Source organism: Strongylocentrotus purpuratus, unplaced genomic scaffold, assembly GCF_000002235.5.
Source record: "Strongylocentrotus purpuratus isolate Spur 01 unplaced genomic scaffold, Spur_5.0 spur5_scaffold_6, whole genome shotgun sequence".
Classification (NCBI taxonomy): Eukaryota; Metazoa; Echinodermata; class Echinoidea; order Camarodonta; family Strongylocentrotidae; genus Strongylocentrotus; species Strongylocentrotus purpuratus.
This window is the reverse complement of record NW_022145612.1, coordinates 11124531-11141266: the sequence shown is the minus strand read 5'-3', so window position 1 is coordinate 11141266 and position 16736 is coordinate 11124531. Positions and strand designations below refer to the sequence as shown.

General features: G+C 33.6%; 1 protein-coding gene across 3 annotated transcripts in view; it reads left to right on the top strand.

Annotated features, from left to right (window-relative positions):
* Positions 1-16736, top strand: part of LOC584408 (trichohyalin) — a 44536-nt gene that overhangs the window by 23831 nt on the left and 3969 nt on the right. For 2 of the 3 annotated variants that reach the window (XM_030972473.1, XM_030972475.1), the window contains 26 exons: positions 277-361; positions 718-774; positions 1220-1339; positions 1526-1572; positions 1946-2045; positions 3404-3451; positions 4482-4607; positions 5295-5357; positions 5925-6128; positions 6523-6642; positions 7069-7140; positions 7665-7763; positions 8005-8055; positions 8552-8625; positions 8987-9056; positions 9450-9548; positions 9891-9972; positions 10837-10865; positions 11320-11379; positions 13315-13383; positions 13705-13761; positions 14312-14401; positions 14862-14945; positions 15295-15389; positions 15958-16078; positions 16574-16619. In XM_030972473.1, coding sequence (XP_030828333.1) covers positions 277-361; positions 718-774; positions 1220-1339; positions 1526-1572; positions 1946-2045; positions 3404-3451; positions 4482-4607; positions 5295-5357; positions 5925-6128; positions 6523-6642; positions 7069-7140; positions 7665-7763; positions 8005-8055; positions 8552-8625; positions 8987-9056; positions 9450-9548; positions 9891-9972; positions 10837-10865; positions 11320-11379; positions 13315-13383; positions 13705-13761; positions 14312-14401; positions 14862-14945; positions 15295-15389; positions 15958-16078; positions 16574-16619 — 2168 coding nt within the window. The remainder of the gene's footprint in view (positions 1-276; positions 362-717; positions 775-1219; positions 1340-1525; positions 1573-1945; positions 2046-3403; positions 3452-4481; positions 4608-5294; positions 5358-5924; positions 6129-6522; positions 6643-7068; positions 7141-7664; positions 7764-8004; positions 8056-8551; positions 8626-8986; positions 9057-9449; positions 9549-9890; positions 9973-10836; positions 10866-11319; positions 11380-13314; positions 13384-13704; positions 13762-14311; positions 14402-14861; positions 14946-15294; positions 15390-15957; positions 16079-16573; positions 16620-16736) is intronic. The other variant, XM_030972474.1, reaches the window with a different exon arrangement.

The window sequence follows — 16736 nt, the reverse complement described above, 5'->3', positions numbered from 1 at the left end:
ATGCATAGCTTTGCATAATTTACAGTACAGTCCACCATCTGGTATATTCTTCCACTGTTTAAGTGGATCTGGTGTGGTGTTTACTGTATCTATAGTGACCAATGAACCACCTACATGATTAACCATGAGCAGCTCTAAAACGAAATTTGCCTTCGACTGGAGTTGGATTTTATATTCATTCTGCTTACAGTACCTTGAAGAAGGAAAGATTTATCTGTCAAAAATATTTTGGGAATATGTGATGGACACAATCCATTTTTATTTTTTATACTTCAGTGAATTGAAGCGTAGGGAAGAGGAGTGGAGCAGATCTGTTGAAAAACTAACTATGGAGGTCTCAAGCTTGAAGGACAACAGTCAGGTAATTAATATTCTTTCATTCAAGAAGTGTTCATCCAATATGGATATCATTATCCAGATACATTCAGATATCATTTTGATTTGAAATGTCCAGCACAGATGTCAGATTAAGGCTTGTTTTTTGTGATAATCTCTAATAGTCTCTTAATGAAAATATCAAATAAAAGTCAAAGTGATTTAAAATAAATAATTATCATTTATGTAAGTGCTAAGGACATTGTTATGATATTGAATTGGATGTGTGGAGTTGAGCCTTCCAGCTTTGGTTTAATTCAAATCCCATGAATAAGTTAACATTTGTAAATTACCAAGGAAATTTTTGATAAACAAACCTTTTCATTAATGTTTCCTTGGCAGACTTCAGCAAGGAAACTGAGCAGTGCAGAGAGTAAGGTCCACAGACTGGAAAATGAGGTAAGTATTTACCAAGGAAGGGGATTTATAGGAATAGGAAATAATGTAGGAATGACAGAATTCTGATATACAGGGTGTATGTGACAATTAGAATTCTGTGTGTTTAATACTCCATGTTACATGGTGTGAATGGCAATCATTAGATGGTATTGGACGTATTATTTTAGATCACAATGTACTGTCTTGTATCTACTTTGAAAAATTGTTTGTTTGACCTGACTGTATGCTTGTAATTAAGCAACCAGGGGACCGACGGCTCTAAGTCCTCTCGGAGAAACTTGATAATGAGGAGTAATGCCTTACCAAGGGGCACTAGGGCTTCGACTTGGTTTCGAACACGGGACCTCCCAGTTACCACTGAACCATTGCGCCTCTTTCTTTTAACCCTCTACATTCTTTATACAGGTATATTCATTGCATTTTTCTCATTATTTTAAAACTATAGCTCCAAGTGGCGACTGCAACCCTGCGTGAGCGTTCAAATCAGCTATCTGCCCTCAAGAGGGAGCTAGAGAAAGGTGCGACGAGTCAACAGTCCCATGATGCAATGCTGCAGAAAGATAGGGTAAGCTGTCACTTCTTTGTCTTTATATTCTCCCTTTAAATTGTAATATATATAAACTGTGTTAACAATCTAACCAAAAGATATGATGATATCCGTTCATTAATCTAATGTGTCGGGTAGAAGCATGTAACTTTTTCTTCATATTAATTAATTGATTTAACTGAAATGTTCTTGTTTTGGTCACAGAATGAGAATGCAAGGCTAGCTGCAAGGATTGAAAGTCTCAATGAAAAGTGAGTATAACTTTATTTTGCGGTATAGGCTGTAGGCCTACTGTTTATTGGAGTGCTTGTCCAAAAAAAATTGAGTGTTTGTAATTCCATATTACTATACTTGCAAGCTGAGAATTCAAAGGAAAAAATTTATAAATATGATTGAAGTAAATGACATACAGCAATTGAATTATAACAAACATCATGAATTGCGAGCTTTGGCTATTCTTTTCTCTTTTTTGTTGATGTAGGATAGACATGATATCAGAGAAAACATTAAAATGAAACAAATAAGATGTATTTTTATATTGGATACAGTGTTTCTTATGTAGGACAAACTACCTAAAAAGAAAAGATTAAAATTGTATTTGTGATCCTTTCGTGTCTACCATAGATTGACAGAGTCCCGAGCACAGGTCACGTCGCTACGCCAGGCATTGGAAGCTGCCAAGAATGAGAACAGAGATCAGAACAGGGAGACTGCAAACACCCAGGTATACTAAAGAGATGGTGAAGGTGTTATCCATGGTAGCTGGAACTCTAACTTCTTGGCTGTTAGGAATGATGATGATGATATTTTTTATATATGTAAAATGTATGCTGGCTGGTTGTAAACTGCATCCATTCAAAACTGCTCAAGAAGCAAGCTCTCAAAATGCTACACGAAACGAGAGAAAAATCATATTGAAAACACTGTTCATCAATAATTGAGAACAAGAGGAATTAAATTGTTTTCAGTTCTCATCTGAATCAGATCAAATTTACCGATCTAAAATGTTGACTTCATCAATGGCAAAGTAGGAAATGATATTTGTATTACACCCTTAAATTGCTAATGATCGCTTTTGTTACTTACAGAGTGAAAACTTATTAAATTCTCAAGTGATCTTGACAGTCTTCCAAAGTAATACTGCTATGAAGATTGAAAACTCTTTAGTTTTGCATTTTACATAAATGGAAGAAACAATGAAAATTATCTAGTTTGCCATGATTATCAGTTGTTTTCTAGATTTTCTATCGTCCCAAATATGTATAACAAAAGAGCCGTTTCCACAAATACATTTGAAAATGTAAATTCTTGATAGCAACTCTATTTTCACATAGGTTTTCATCTAGCCGGAATTGTAATACTTTGGTATATTCTGCAAATTTCTGTTAAACTTTTAAAGTTAATGAATTGCGACGTGTAATCTCTATTCTGAATAATTCAAAATATGGTGGCAGCTTGTAGTTTTGGATGTGCTTTAGCATGCTTCATTTGCTTGTGAAAGTCATGAATGCAATATATATACTTGGAAGTTGTAGCATGTTTACTCATGCTGTAAACATGAAAAATAGATAATTTGTAAATTACACTGCTGTAAAAAAAAAATTGTTGTCATGTTGACAATGTATCTTTAGATTTAGAAGCAAATAGATTATTGATGCTGCTTTTTTGTGGGGCTTTTTTCTTTTCTTTTGTCAAGCAAGTATGAGATCAATAGCTTTGACAGGAATTATGGTGCTTTTACAAAACACCTTTCCTTTCAGAAATGATGAATTTTTCTTGTATTTATTTTCCTATCTTTGAATTTAGATTGCAAGCTCTCATTTCTTCTATTTACATGTGCTAGCCTCTTGTAGATCAAATTAAATCTCTTTACTTTTTTGCTGAGTGTTTGAAGCACACATCCCAATCTCTTATTGGTGTACCATGAAAGTGAGGATAATAGAAATCATCTTCATTCAATATTCTGTTATAATGGTATGCTGTGGAATGGTGACTATATTTCAATATTTCTTTGTATCTAATCTAAAAAAGGGATTATACTGTGAGGGTTACATATTTATGAATTTGATTTCCGTTTCGCAGGATAAGCTGAATACAACTCTTACTACCATGCAGATGGAAAACAATAGGGTAAATCATTGTGCACTAACTACAACAACATTTATTTATCCCTCTGAAGTAATTTTGTAATCATTCATCCAAATTAATCTTTCCCATCTACATTTTTAACATATATTATATGACAATATTTTGCTTAATGATATTACTCTAACCTCATGTATCATATGAATTTCTTCCATTCTTCTTTCTTGTCTTGCATGCACATGTATTTTGAACTGCATGATATGTTGATACTTCATAACAGCTTTTTCAAAAATCAATATTTGAAAAAGGTCATTCACCTTTGCACTCCCTTTTTCCATTTCATTTTTTGTTTTGTCCATGTTCATGCATGCAACATGTAACACAGATGTCAATTGAAGGAGTGAGTAAAGTATTTATTGCATGTACTTGCTGTGGATTTTGTATGCCCCTTCGGAATACTTTCAAAATTATTTTAAAATCATCTTTTCTGTCTAAGAAACTTACTGTCATGTTGTCTTAAATTTGTATACATGTATGTGGCATTCATTTTCTTCCACTCACAATGTGGCTGTCAATTGTGCTTTTTTGTACTTTTAACTCCACATAGACAATGCCAGAAAAGTAGAAAAGTTTGCAGAGAAGTGAGTGATTTGAAGATAATAACATGCATGTTTCATTTATCTTCAATTTTGTTTAGCATGAGGTGATTATATTTACTTGTATTTAAAGAAAAAATTTCCTGTGAACAGAATAGGTATAATTTATGTTCTAAGAGTCATTTGGTTGAAGTGTCTAAAGAATTAAGTTTCTGTACCAAACCGAATGCTAAAATTTCGCTGATTTAACATCTCTCGATATCCTATACATCATTATTTTGTTTCCATGTTCATTGTCACAAGAAACATTTCATTTGAACAAGAAATGTTTAATATACACATGAAATAATATAAATACACAAGAAACATTTATATGCTCATCATGTCTGTATTTGAAAAATCAACTAATTTTCACTTCAGTTTCGTACTAAAGTTTTACTTTATTCAACTTGTATGAATTATGATTTTTCTTATTGTAGGCTCGCACTATCTGGGAAGAGAAGCACACTAACATGGCAGAGACCATGACACGTGTGAAGGAAGACTTCCGCCATTCTGAACATAACAGACAACTGAGAGAACAAGAACTTAGACAGATACAACAGGTGATTTATTTAATGCATGGATGGTAGTGAAGAGGGTGGTGAGTGAGTTTGTTAATAGTGTTGGTGCCATTGTGGTGGAGCCTATGCTATTAGTAATTGTGGCATTATTAATAATTCAGGCATTTATAGTGGTGATAATGGTGGTGAGGTAATTATATTTAAGATGACTTTATTGTGGAAGACTTGCCAGTCTGGCCGCAATAGAGAGCTACGGGAACAAGTACAGAAGCAGACACAATAGGTAATTGGAGTGAGAATGACGATTAGAAATTGGCAGTGATGATGGGGAGGAGTATGATGGCAATGATGATAATGGTAGTGGTAGTGGTGCTAGTGACTTTTACTTAATGGGTGGTGGAAACAATGATGAGGGTTAAGTAGTGATGATAACAAGTATAATTATGATCACGATGGTGATGAGGAGGAGAATGATTATGGTGGTGATGATTAATATGAAGATGATCTTGATTGAGTTGATTTGAGTGATTTTAGAATGGTAGCAATGAGGCTAATGATTGATGATTAATATTAGCAATATCAAGAACTTAACTCTGTAGCCAGTATGATATGTTCTTAAGTATATACTCCTAGCTTCTAGGCAGATTCATATAATCTTGGCAATACCATCATATTAACTTATACTCAGCATACTTTACTTATCTTTTAACTTTCTTTTGCCCATTTCAGGAGTTAACAGAGGCCTTGAGAAAACAATCTATTGCTGAAGCAAACCTGGACATTCGTAAAAAGGTGAGGAAGTTTTATTCAATTGAGACCATTTCTTTGCATGGTTATTAGATCGTACTGTTAAAAGCTCAAAATATTCTTTCATGTGGAAATACTTACCGATATACACTCTTCCTCATATCAGGGGTAGGATTGGATGGTTGAACCACAGTGTAAAATATATAGTAGCTTTAAATAATCTGCTTGTAAAGTAACATAGAGGACTGTTCCGATATTTTACCCTATTTTTAGTCTGAAAACGTATGACATTTTTAGCTCATTTTATGAAATGCTTGTGACCACTACCATATTGTCAGAATCCTTCCAGTAAAAAATATTTTAAAAAGAGGTAAGAATTAATTATTTTAATTTCATGGACAACAGTGCATGATTTACATTTAAAAAAAATTATGATAAAGAGTCAAGTACCGGTATGTTGATGTAAAGACAATTATCAAGTCCCTTTAAAACATAATTATACTTTGCCCTCATACTAAAACTTAGTCCCTAAATGACTAGGTTGTCAAGTTTAGATTAGATGTCAAGATTAGGTCTAAATGAATAATGCCAATTAATTTATAACTACTTTAGGCTCTGGATGATCAGCATAGGGACAAAGAGGGCGTCAAGTCAGAAATGAAACAAGTCCAAGATCAGGTCCTGGTCATGCAGCAAGAGAGACGAACCTTAGAGACCAGGATTGAAGAGCTACAGAATGATCTTCTACAGGCCGAGAGGGGTAGCATGGCAACATCACAACAACTCGTCTCTACTCACAAATCACTACAAAAACTGGTGAGACATCGATTGTTAGTCCCAGCTTATGTTGTTTTCTTGTTGGCTATTGCAGTGATGCCCGTCTTGTTTTAGGCATAGATGATATTAATGATAGAACGATTTGCAAAGAAAGGGATTTGAGCAACATTGTATCAGGTTTTTGAAATGATGAGAGATTTTGTATATGTATGATTCATGGTTCATGTTTTTTTCTTTTTATGTATTATGAATTTTCTGCTCAATCTACACTCTTTGGTGTTTTAGTAGGGGCTAAAAATAACAGATCAGCAAACACTTTGTATCTTGGCATTTTTGAATGAATGTTGTTATTACTTTTTCATGTTTCATCTGTTTTTTTAATGTATTTTATGACTCAGTTTCTAAATATTTTTTTTCTACCATCTTTGACCAGAGCGAACTTGAAGAGAGACTTCGGCATTTTCAGGCTGAGAATTCTCGTCTAGAGATCATCGTGAAGCAGCTGGATGAGAGAAGTGAAGGTCTGAAAACCGATCTACAGGAATCTCAAAAGGTATGTTCCCCCTCATTTTTTAGAAGAAAAAAAAACCCCAATGTTTTAAGATAGCAGTGAAACAGATAACCATTTTTCTCAAGTAATTTTGCTTGTGTAAAAACCAATGCTAAGTCACAAAGTGACAGAACTATTTTGTTTATGTTTGGTAATTTGTTTGTGTGTGGTGTTGTTGTTTCTTTCACTTTGTGATATTTCACAAAATTTCTTGCCTGTAAAACTATCATCCATTATTACTTTGAAATTAACATGACTTATACATATATCCATTATGCAAAACAAATGATACAAAGTCTTATGTAAGGAGTTTTGCACCTATACAACTGATGATAAAAAGTAAGGTAATATATTATAACTTCCTCTTTAAATTTAATAAACCAAATAACTTAAGTATTTTGATGTAAATGTAATATCCTTGTTATTTAGATTCGCAGTGGTCTAGAAGCCCTTGTGACTACACTGAAGACAAGTAATCTACAAATAGAGGGCAAACTCAACGTAAGTAAAAGGGGATCCGTTATATATATGACATCAATATTGCATCCTGATTTTTTAATGTAAGATATACCCATAATAATGTTGCAGCATTATTGTGTATGGATATTTTGCCTGTTTAACCATTCCTCCTGTATCGGTGAGAACAGTGTAATATGTTACAATTTTCTAACATATGTGTGAAATTAGATAGTTGGATAACCCACATAGGCATGATAGTAAAATCAAGGCAGTAAATTTCTAGGGCTACTGTTGCAATAACCATGTGCATATAGAAGTGTACCATTTCTATTTGGTAGTGCCTTTAATAATGTTTGTACTAGTATAAGGTAATTAATTCTTGTTTATTGTGATTTCAACCATTAGTTCCAGGTGAGTTTGGTGGAATATACATTACATACTAATATATTGTGTGGTATGCACATATAATACAATTTTACAAATAAATAATCCATAATTACTGACATATTATTTTGCTGCTGGTTACATATTTCCTAAATTTGATTGGTCTTTTATGATGATATCAGGAAGAGTTTGCTGCCAGAAACATCTTTGCTAAAGAAGCTGGAGAACACAAGGACTTGTGGGAAATTGAGGTCAAATCAAGGTCACGGATAGGAATAAGGGTCAGTATAATTTGTCACTTACCACTCTGAGGATATTGTAATGAAATATGGAGAGCGTTTTGTCCAGGGGTCATATTCCTTGCTCATTGATTCCTACTTAGAAGTGCTTGACTAGATTTTTGTATAAAAGGTTATGCATGCAAAACATATGCTCTTGCAGTTTTGCTAATAATACAACAAGAATAGCTTCACAGCATAGTATTCTCAATGTGCTTTTTGAACCTTTATCCTCTCATGACAGATATCTCAGCTTGAGAAAGAGAAGGCAAGAATGCAAGCTGATATTGAAGAGGTGAGATATGTTATTTGGTTTTAGATCTGTCACACTAGCCATAAATATATTTCTAGTAGTTGTCTCCATTAATCATTGTTCTGGTATAATTCATTATTCATATCTCTGTGCATTATCTAATATGTTGTTCTGTTTGATTTTGTCAGAAATATTTCATAATAACAACAACTGCATGTGTTATTGATATTTTGGGGTGGGCAGTCTCAAGGCTTCGGCCGGTCTGTCCATGTCCATGTACAATGTACATGTGCATACACATACATGTAGGTTCTTGGCCTAAGATTAAAAATGGATATTTTTAATTTTTGTAGAAGGATGTAAGATCCACTATTTTTAGATAGGTAAATATTCTGTATATCTTACCTAATGCCTTTACAAGATAGTAAAAGTCTCTGTTCTTTATGTTTATTGGGTCATTTATCTATTGTTTTTCTTATTGTATACATGTACTTCATTCATGCTATGATTGGTCATTTGTATTGCCTTATGTGAGCAGGAGAGAAGACACATGCGGAAAGGTGCAGAATTGAAGAAAAATCTAGAAGTCAAGTATGATGTAGAGGTGGACAAGTAAGTATTGCATTAAAGAACATGGGAACAAGCCTTGTTCATATGATGAATGAGGTAGAATGAAAGGAAGATTAAATGATTAAATAGTTCTCTATTGTAGAAGTGATTGTTATCTTTGAAACTGATTCATGTTTGCATTAGGTTGAATTCATTGTTTTTGAAATCAGAGACATTAGTAAAACCATTGACTGACAGGGAATTAGGAATGAAAATACTGTATTTTGTTTGTATATTTTTACATCTACACATAATTTCTTTATTTGACCATATGATATGTATGTACAGGATGACAAATCAGTGTTTTATGAATCAACCAAGTTCAGGTATCTAATGATGCATGATTTCTTTATGTATTGTGTAGGAACCGGAGATTGGAACAGGAACTAAATACGGCCAAAGCCAAGATGAAGCTAATGAGGAGAAAGTTAAAGGTGAGAACATGAAATAGTTGCTCTCTGGCAAATTGTTTTCAACAAATAGAATATTATCCTGTTTTGATTGTGCATTGGAATGCTAAATACATTTCCAGAATATTATTTGGAAGAATGTTCAACATTAATGGAGCAAGGAGATAATCACAGATAGTTTATTTTGAAAATACTTTTCTGTTTACATACCACGCCAAAAGGAAAACATATTATGTATATTCTTAACATTGAGGAAAGTATTGTTCTATTTCACAAGATGTGATGATATCAAAGTTTTTTCTTCATAACTAAAATTTTTATGAGAGAATTCCTGTATAATAAAGATATTATTGTAGGAACATGAAATGGAATTTGTTACTGAGGATGACAAATAATATATTTTTTCTTTCGTGACAGGAACTGGAATCTCCTGAGCTTCGTATCAGCACCTTACAGTCTGAGTTTGAGAGAGAAAGAATCAACATGGATGGAACAATGGCTAACATTAGGAGACAAGTAAGAGCGTTTATTTAAACCTCATATTTTTTACAAATATATTTTACACAAAGAGTTTGTAGTTTATAGTTGCATTATGGTCTCCTATTTGACATGTATTTTTAGAGAGATAATTAAAGGAATTTTAACAAAGGGCTGAAATGTATTTCTAATGTAACAAACATGCAGGTAATATGACAATAACATGTAGAAACAAATACAAGCCCCCTGAAAATCTAAAAAGCAGATACCATCTTGAGAGTACTTACAGCACCTCCAGAATGAGAGATGGACATCTTTTTAGGAAAGGGTGCTGGAAAGCTATCAATGTTTCCTTTCTGTTTTTGTGAATTTAATTTTCAGCTGGAAGATGTGAATCAGCAGCTTGAGAGAGAGAATCTTCTCAGAATGGATCTTGAGAAAGACAATCGTAGACTGCAGCAAGGTTAGTCAAACATATAGGATGGTTTTCTACCCCCTCCCCTTTCCACCTCCAATTATCATCTGCAGAATACGGGTTTACCCTTAGGTATCCTTGTAGAAGTGGCATGAATCACAAAGAATTTATTATAGCTTGATGGAAGAAATCTTCATTCATGGAGGCAGTTTGTTTTTCATGTTAGAATGGTTACAGTTCATTGGGGATTTCTAGGGAATGGCAACAACAAACTTCATTTTCATAACTCTGCATAGGAAATGTCAAAAGCTAGTTATACTTCCTTTAAAGACCTCTTCGATCATCATCAACCTTGCAGTTAACCCTCGGACCTCGTACCGCTACAAAATATGGCGACCGAGCTTTCTCAGTAAATGCCCCTATCCTTTGGAACAAATTACCAGCGCACTTTCATAATATTCATTCTCTCGACCAATTCAAGTCCTTGCTGAAAACGCACCTTTTTAATTCATAAATAATATTCTGCAGTTGTGAGTCGGTCAAAGGAGGTGCACACCGTCTTATTTTTTGTTTGTTCGATCCTATGTTTGATCCTATGTTTGACCTCTTGTATGTATGTTTGTTTGATCTCACTCTTATCTTATTTTTTATTATTATATATGCATGATTTATTGAATAAAGAACAGATGTATAAGTTGTGTGTTTATTATAAGTTTTGGTAAATAATTGTTAAGTCAGAATATGGTGCGCTTAGAGACACCAGTATTAAGCGCCTTATAAATATTGTTTATTATTATTATTATTAAAGATAATAATAATGATAGGTTTTTGTTTATTATTGGGGGTTGCAATGCTTATTCTTTCATTTGCGTATCATACTGATTTGACTATCTCTGAACATTCTTATTTCAGAAATTAATTCATCCAAGAGTGCATTGAAGGTAAGTTGCTGTTATTTCCTCATGTTATTTGATGACCATGTATCTGATTACAAATTGAAGCTTTTTACCTTTTCAAAGAATATAACAATTCATGAAGATGAGACATACAGAAGCTATAGTGGATTTAAAATTGAATTAATTTCATCTTATTTCATCTTATTTCTTGTTCATTGCAAAAGTAATTCTCGCCAGATTAAAAAAAAACATTTAGTCATCCTGATTTCTGCTTAGACTTAAAAGAAAGGTGTACAACGTAGGATACTTCAGGTGGAGTAAAATATGTTGATCCCATCACAATATTAAACAATATGATTGATTATAATTACAGTTATTCAAAGAGCACCTTTTCCTTGAGATAAAGAGTGAAAAGAATTTTATGTACAATGTTATTATTTGTTATGTAGGTCAATGTACAGATTGACTAATTATGTTTCTTTTCTTTTTTTGTGAACAGAATAAAGACAAGCTGGAAAGATCAAAGAGGAAGTTACAAGATGAATTATCTCAAACAAGAGTAAGATTTTGCCCAATTATCATTGTTTTTCAACATATTGTCATCCTTTTTCATGAAGTTGTCCATATCTGGCTGTTCTTAACATTTCATCTGAATTATTTGGCTTTGTGTTTATTTATTTATTTATTTATTTATTTATTTATTTATTCCGTTTTATTTTAACAGGGTAGCCCCGTCAGTAATCAAAGTACTGTTTTCCAGGGGGCCCTGTACATAAATAAACATATATGAAAAAACAAACTACTTGAACAATATAAATATCATGGAAAACATCAATACATAGCAACATATAACAGAAAGTGAGTAAAGAGTAAGAGTGAATAATGAAACAAAGCCGTAGTAAGATTGATAAATTTCAACGAGCAATTTCAAATCGATAACAATATACTCTGATTATTATCAATGATCTATTTAGATTTTAACAAATTATTATATTGAGAAATTTATGTAAATATTCATGAAAGAAATAAATAAAGAAAGAAAGGCAAATTTATCTTTAAGATCGCTGCTTAAAGTAGAGAGAACAAAAATTATTCTTGGTCGGGGCATTTCGAACTGAGTGGGGTAGGCTATTCCACTGAAGAGCACCATCAACTGAGAAGGCACGTTTTCCACATTCTGTTTTAATTCTTGGAATAATGACGCCCAAATTGTCAGCATTCCTTGTTGAGTATCTATGAGTATGGGCGGACAGGGTGAACATATCATATAAATATGATGGGGCACTATTATTCATAACATCATACATTAATTTACTTTTATTGAAATCCCATCTTTTTTCCATGTCAATCCATCTTAGGGTACTAAACATTTCGGATGTGGGAATCAAAGTATTTATTTTCAGTACAATTCTTGCCATCTGCTTGTGTTGCTTAATCAAGATATCTTTTGTTCTTTTATTACAAGTACTCCATGTGTTAACACTAATTTACTAACATCTCCTACACCTTTTGTGACCCCTTTTCACTTCATTCTCTTTATTTGTCTCACCCTTCTTTCTCTTTTATTGCTACTACCAATCTCTTTCTCTATCTGTGTTTCTCTTTCCGTCCCTCTCCCTCTCTCTCTGCTCCCTTTATATCTCTCTTTTTTTATCTTTTTTTTTATTGCACTTTTTTTTTTACTGATGCTACCTCTCTTTTCTGTCTCTATATCTCTCGGACTATCTTTCTCTCTCTCTTTCTCTCTCTCTCTCTCTCTCTCTCTCCCTCTCTCCCTCCTTCTCTCTCTCTCCTTATTTACATAATGTTTCCTCTTCCTATGAATGTACATAACTATATGATTAATAGTGTTTTATGCACCTCTACAATAAACATATTTCAGTCTTATTAATACTGTTTATTCTCTAACCTCATTATCCATCATCCTTGTAGTCCTTCATTTCTTTACTTTTAAGGGCTGCAATAATGTTCTACTTCTCTCACCTACCATACCTTTCCTATAGCACCTTCTCACCCATCAGCCCTTTGGTGGTTTATCAAGAACAGATTCATTTCAGTTGTGTTTGTGATGTTTTCATTGCACATACTCTCCTATATTAACATGACGTTCAATGTTACAAGTTTGAAGTTTATAATGTTGATATATTCTTTTCTTTATTCATACATGTATTTTACTTTTTTCCAATTAGTTTTATTTACAAACTTAAATGATTTGTTATGCTATTTGATACTTTAGTTCTTTGCTTGATATATGTTGTGTTCAAAAGAAAGTTTATGTGGCTCTCCTTTGTGCTATTCTGAGTATTAAAGAGCTAGTAGGGACATATTTGCTTTTAGAAGTGTGATAGATATTCAGGAATAAAATACATAGCATAACTGAAAGATCTTACCAAAAATTTATGTGCACTATAAAGGGTGAGTTACTTGATAGTTGAAATTGATAGCTTTATATATTGTATGCATATAACTGGATCAATCCTTCTTTACTTTACAGATGTCAATGCAACACAATTATGTTGAGAAAGGAGAGGTAGATAGATACAAGCTAGAACTTGATGCAAAGGTAGGCACATTCTCATAAATCAGTTGCATACTCAGTTTAACACTTTTTAATACTATATAAAAGTTGACAAAAGGTAATTTAAGAAATGTATAACTTTATTATTCAATTGAATTATACTAAATTTCATCAATGATATCTTTCTGTCCTTTCAATGTCCCCTACTGATTCTGAATGATTATCAAACCCACAAGGTACTATCCATTGTCCTGTAATATGTAAAACGATAAGTGTGATTAGCGAAGTATACTGATATACTAATTAGTAATGCTATAATCTGTAAAATGGCTTTTAACCTTGACTCTGCTTCATCTCTATCACCAGGCACGATCTGAAATCAACCAGAAACTGGAGCAAGTGAATGCATACCTAGAACAGCAGGTCAGTGTTATATTGCAATTAGATATATAACATGATATTGATTGAGGTCATCTTTATCATGTGGCTCTATTGTGGCTCAGTATCAATTTGATGTGTAACATTTTCACTCTTTCATTCAGGGGGGGGGATGGCAGGATGCTGTGGAAATATAGTACATACAATGACTGCCAGACTATGGATTTATATCCTTTGACAAGACATTGATCTACATTTGCCACTCTCCACCCAAGTGTTAAATGGGTACCCGGTAGGATTCAAAAGTTAATGTGGTTAGATGAGCAAGTGTGCGCTTGTAAAAATGACGCCTGGCTAAAATGCTCCCCAGCGAGTAGAGAATGTGCATACATTGTGTGCGGGTCAGCGTGAATCCGATGACCGGGGTAATAATATATCTGTAAAGCGCTTGAGAGGGCCTGTGGTCCTAAAATGTGCTATATAAGAACAAACTATTATTATTTATCAGGAAAGATACATTTTTCTAGAATATGTGATGTTTATATATTGATTGATTAGATATTATCGTGTATCTTGATCATCTTGTTTGATTCAGAGTGCGGCTCGAGATCAACTGGATCAGATAAGACAGTCTGGAGAGGAGGAAGCCAAGAGGGAAATAGAGGATACCATTACTAATCTCAAGGTACGAATCAGGAGATGTATATTTTCCTTCCAGAATATCTCTCTATGCCCTCTCTATCTCTCTCTCTCTCTCTGCCTCTCTCTCTCTGTCTCTCTGCATGTCTCTGCCTCTGTCTCTCTCCCAGTCCATGTTAAATGTCTTAGATTTCACCTTCACTTCATATTTCTTTCTCTCCCTTGTAGTTGTGTCACCATTTTTTATTCTCTCTTCCTGAGTTTCATACACTCTTTTCTCTCACTTAGTTGTTTCTTCTTTCTATCCCATTGTCAATTATTCTCTCTGCTTAAAGATTTGCATAGGAGTATGAAATAAAGACTAAGTATATAACTTTTGTTAAAACTGAATCAAGAAATCATCTTATGAATCTGTATTGTAGCTCTATTAAATAGCTCTATTCTTGTCTATATGATAATCCCTAAGATGAAAACCATGTGTAAATTTAATTGCTTTCTGATAACAGACAGAAACCAGTCAGCTGAGGTCCACCATTCATGAGCTACAAACCCAGAAGGCAACACAGGAGACAGAAGTGGCAAGATTTAAGGTCAGTATGATCAACCACGAAAGGACTACAAGGAGCAAAAATACAGGATTTTTAAAGATTCCTGAAGGAGTTTGTTTTCATGTTGTAGTTATTTTATTGAATGTTCGCTTTGGGAAGCATGTTGTATATTAAACATTTCATCAACAAAAGGATAGCCTTTCATCCTTACAAATTGATCTTCTATATGGATGTATAAACTGAGAAAAATATTTGACATTTGTAACCAGACTCATCCCAACGGCAGGCGTATAAGACCCAAGTAAAGAATGATCTCACCAGATTTGCACACTACAATATCTAGTGCCAGAATTTCCACCCTCATGTTATTTTCCCATTTCTTATCGATTAGGAACTTCATCGTCGAGAGGTTGAAACTCGTGAGAGGCTCAGAGCAGACTTGGATAGGACTCAGAACAGACTAGTTGATCTAACAACAAGAATGACGTAAGTTAAATCTTGTCATTTATTAAAATTGTCTTGCTTCTTCTGTGTTGCTGTATGATATCCATTTTCATGAACCTTTGATTGACACATGAACTTAAATGACAATTCAGTCATTATTGCTGCTAATTTGAATACTCTATTATAAAACTTGACACTTTGACTTACCTCAAGGCTATACCAAATAACCCCATGACAGTTCTGCCAAACACCCCATTTGTTTTCTGGTCATAGTCAAATACATTGATTATTGACAAATATTACCTATGTTGTAAATGTGCAATTATTCCCAACGGAGTCACTTATCTCCAAGATACATAATGCAACATCCATGTTCATTTGTTTTCCCACTCAAGTATATCGTCTGTTTGGAACCAGAAGGGTATCAACTCGTTCACTTTAACACAGACTTAATGCCCTTTTGGCTCCAAAGAGATGATATTACCTGATTAGGAATATGAAGAAGCTATTTTTTTTTTAAACTGTACATGTGGTGTTTAAGCATTTAGACATTCTAACACTGATAGTGAACTTTCTATTCTCGTCTCTTGATTCCTCTTTTTTTGCCCAGTATGGATAGACATAAGACAAAGCACACCAGAGCCAGCAGTCTTGATCTCACCCCATCTAAAACATCTCCTAGGGGAAGAGCATCTAGCCCTGTTACTGGTGTGGATCCAATCACAGAAAAGGTAAATTACAGCCACCAAGTATGTTTTTAACAATCTTATCAGTGTCCATACTAACCCATCGCAGCTAAGAGTTAAGTGAGTTTTCCCTCCTCAAATTGACAGCATGCAATTAATCTCATTTTCCACTTCTTCAAAGTTTGTAAAATATTACTCTGAATAAACCTATGTGAAAGGAAATTGCAAAATTTACCCCCTCCCCTCCCCAACCCCCCCCCCCCGAAAAAAGTTGCAAATTGATACACAAAAATAGTGATTTCATATTTTATACTATGTTGCCAATTTAGAGGTTTTAATGATTAGTTACATTTAAATGGCTCTTTTTCAAGAATGGCACAATGTACTGCATGGGGTAAACCATATCTAGTAAAATCATACCTAGCAAACTATTCAGTCCACAAGAGACCTCATGAAATTTTGAAATCTTTGAAAAAGGCTCATGTTTTAAAGGCAATGATTAGCAGGGATTAACAATATACATATCTTTCTTGAATTTAGGTTCGATCAGAATTGGATAAGAGCATTGAAAGGCATTTGCAAGCAGGTGAGTTTATCTAAAATTCTTGTATTATTTAGTGATGCTGAAAACCAGGAAGATGCTAGAACCCATACATTATTTTGAATTATTCAAAAAAGCTATATAAGGAAAGATCTGAAGTTT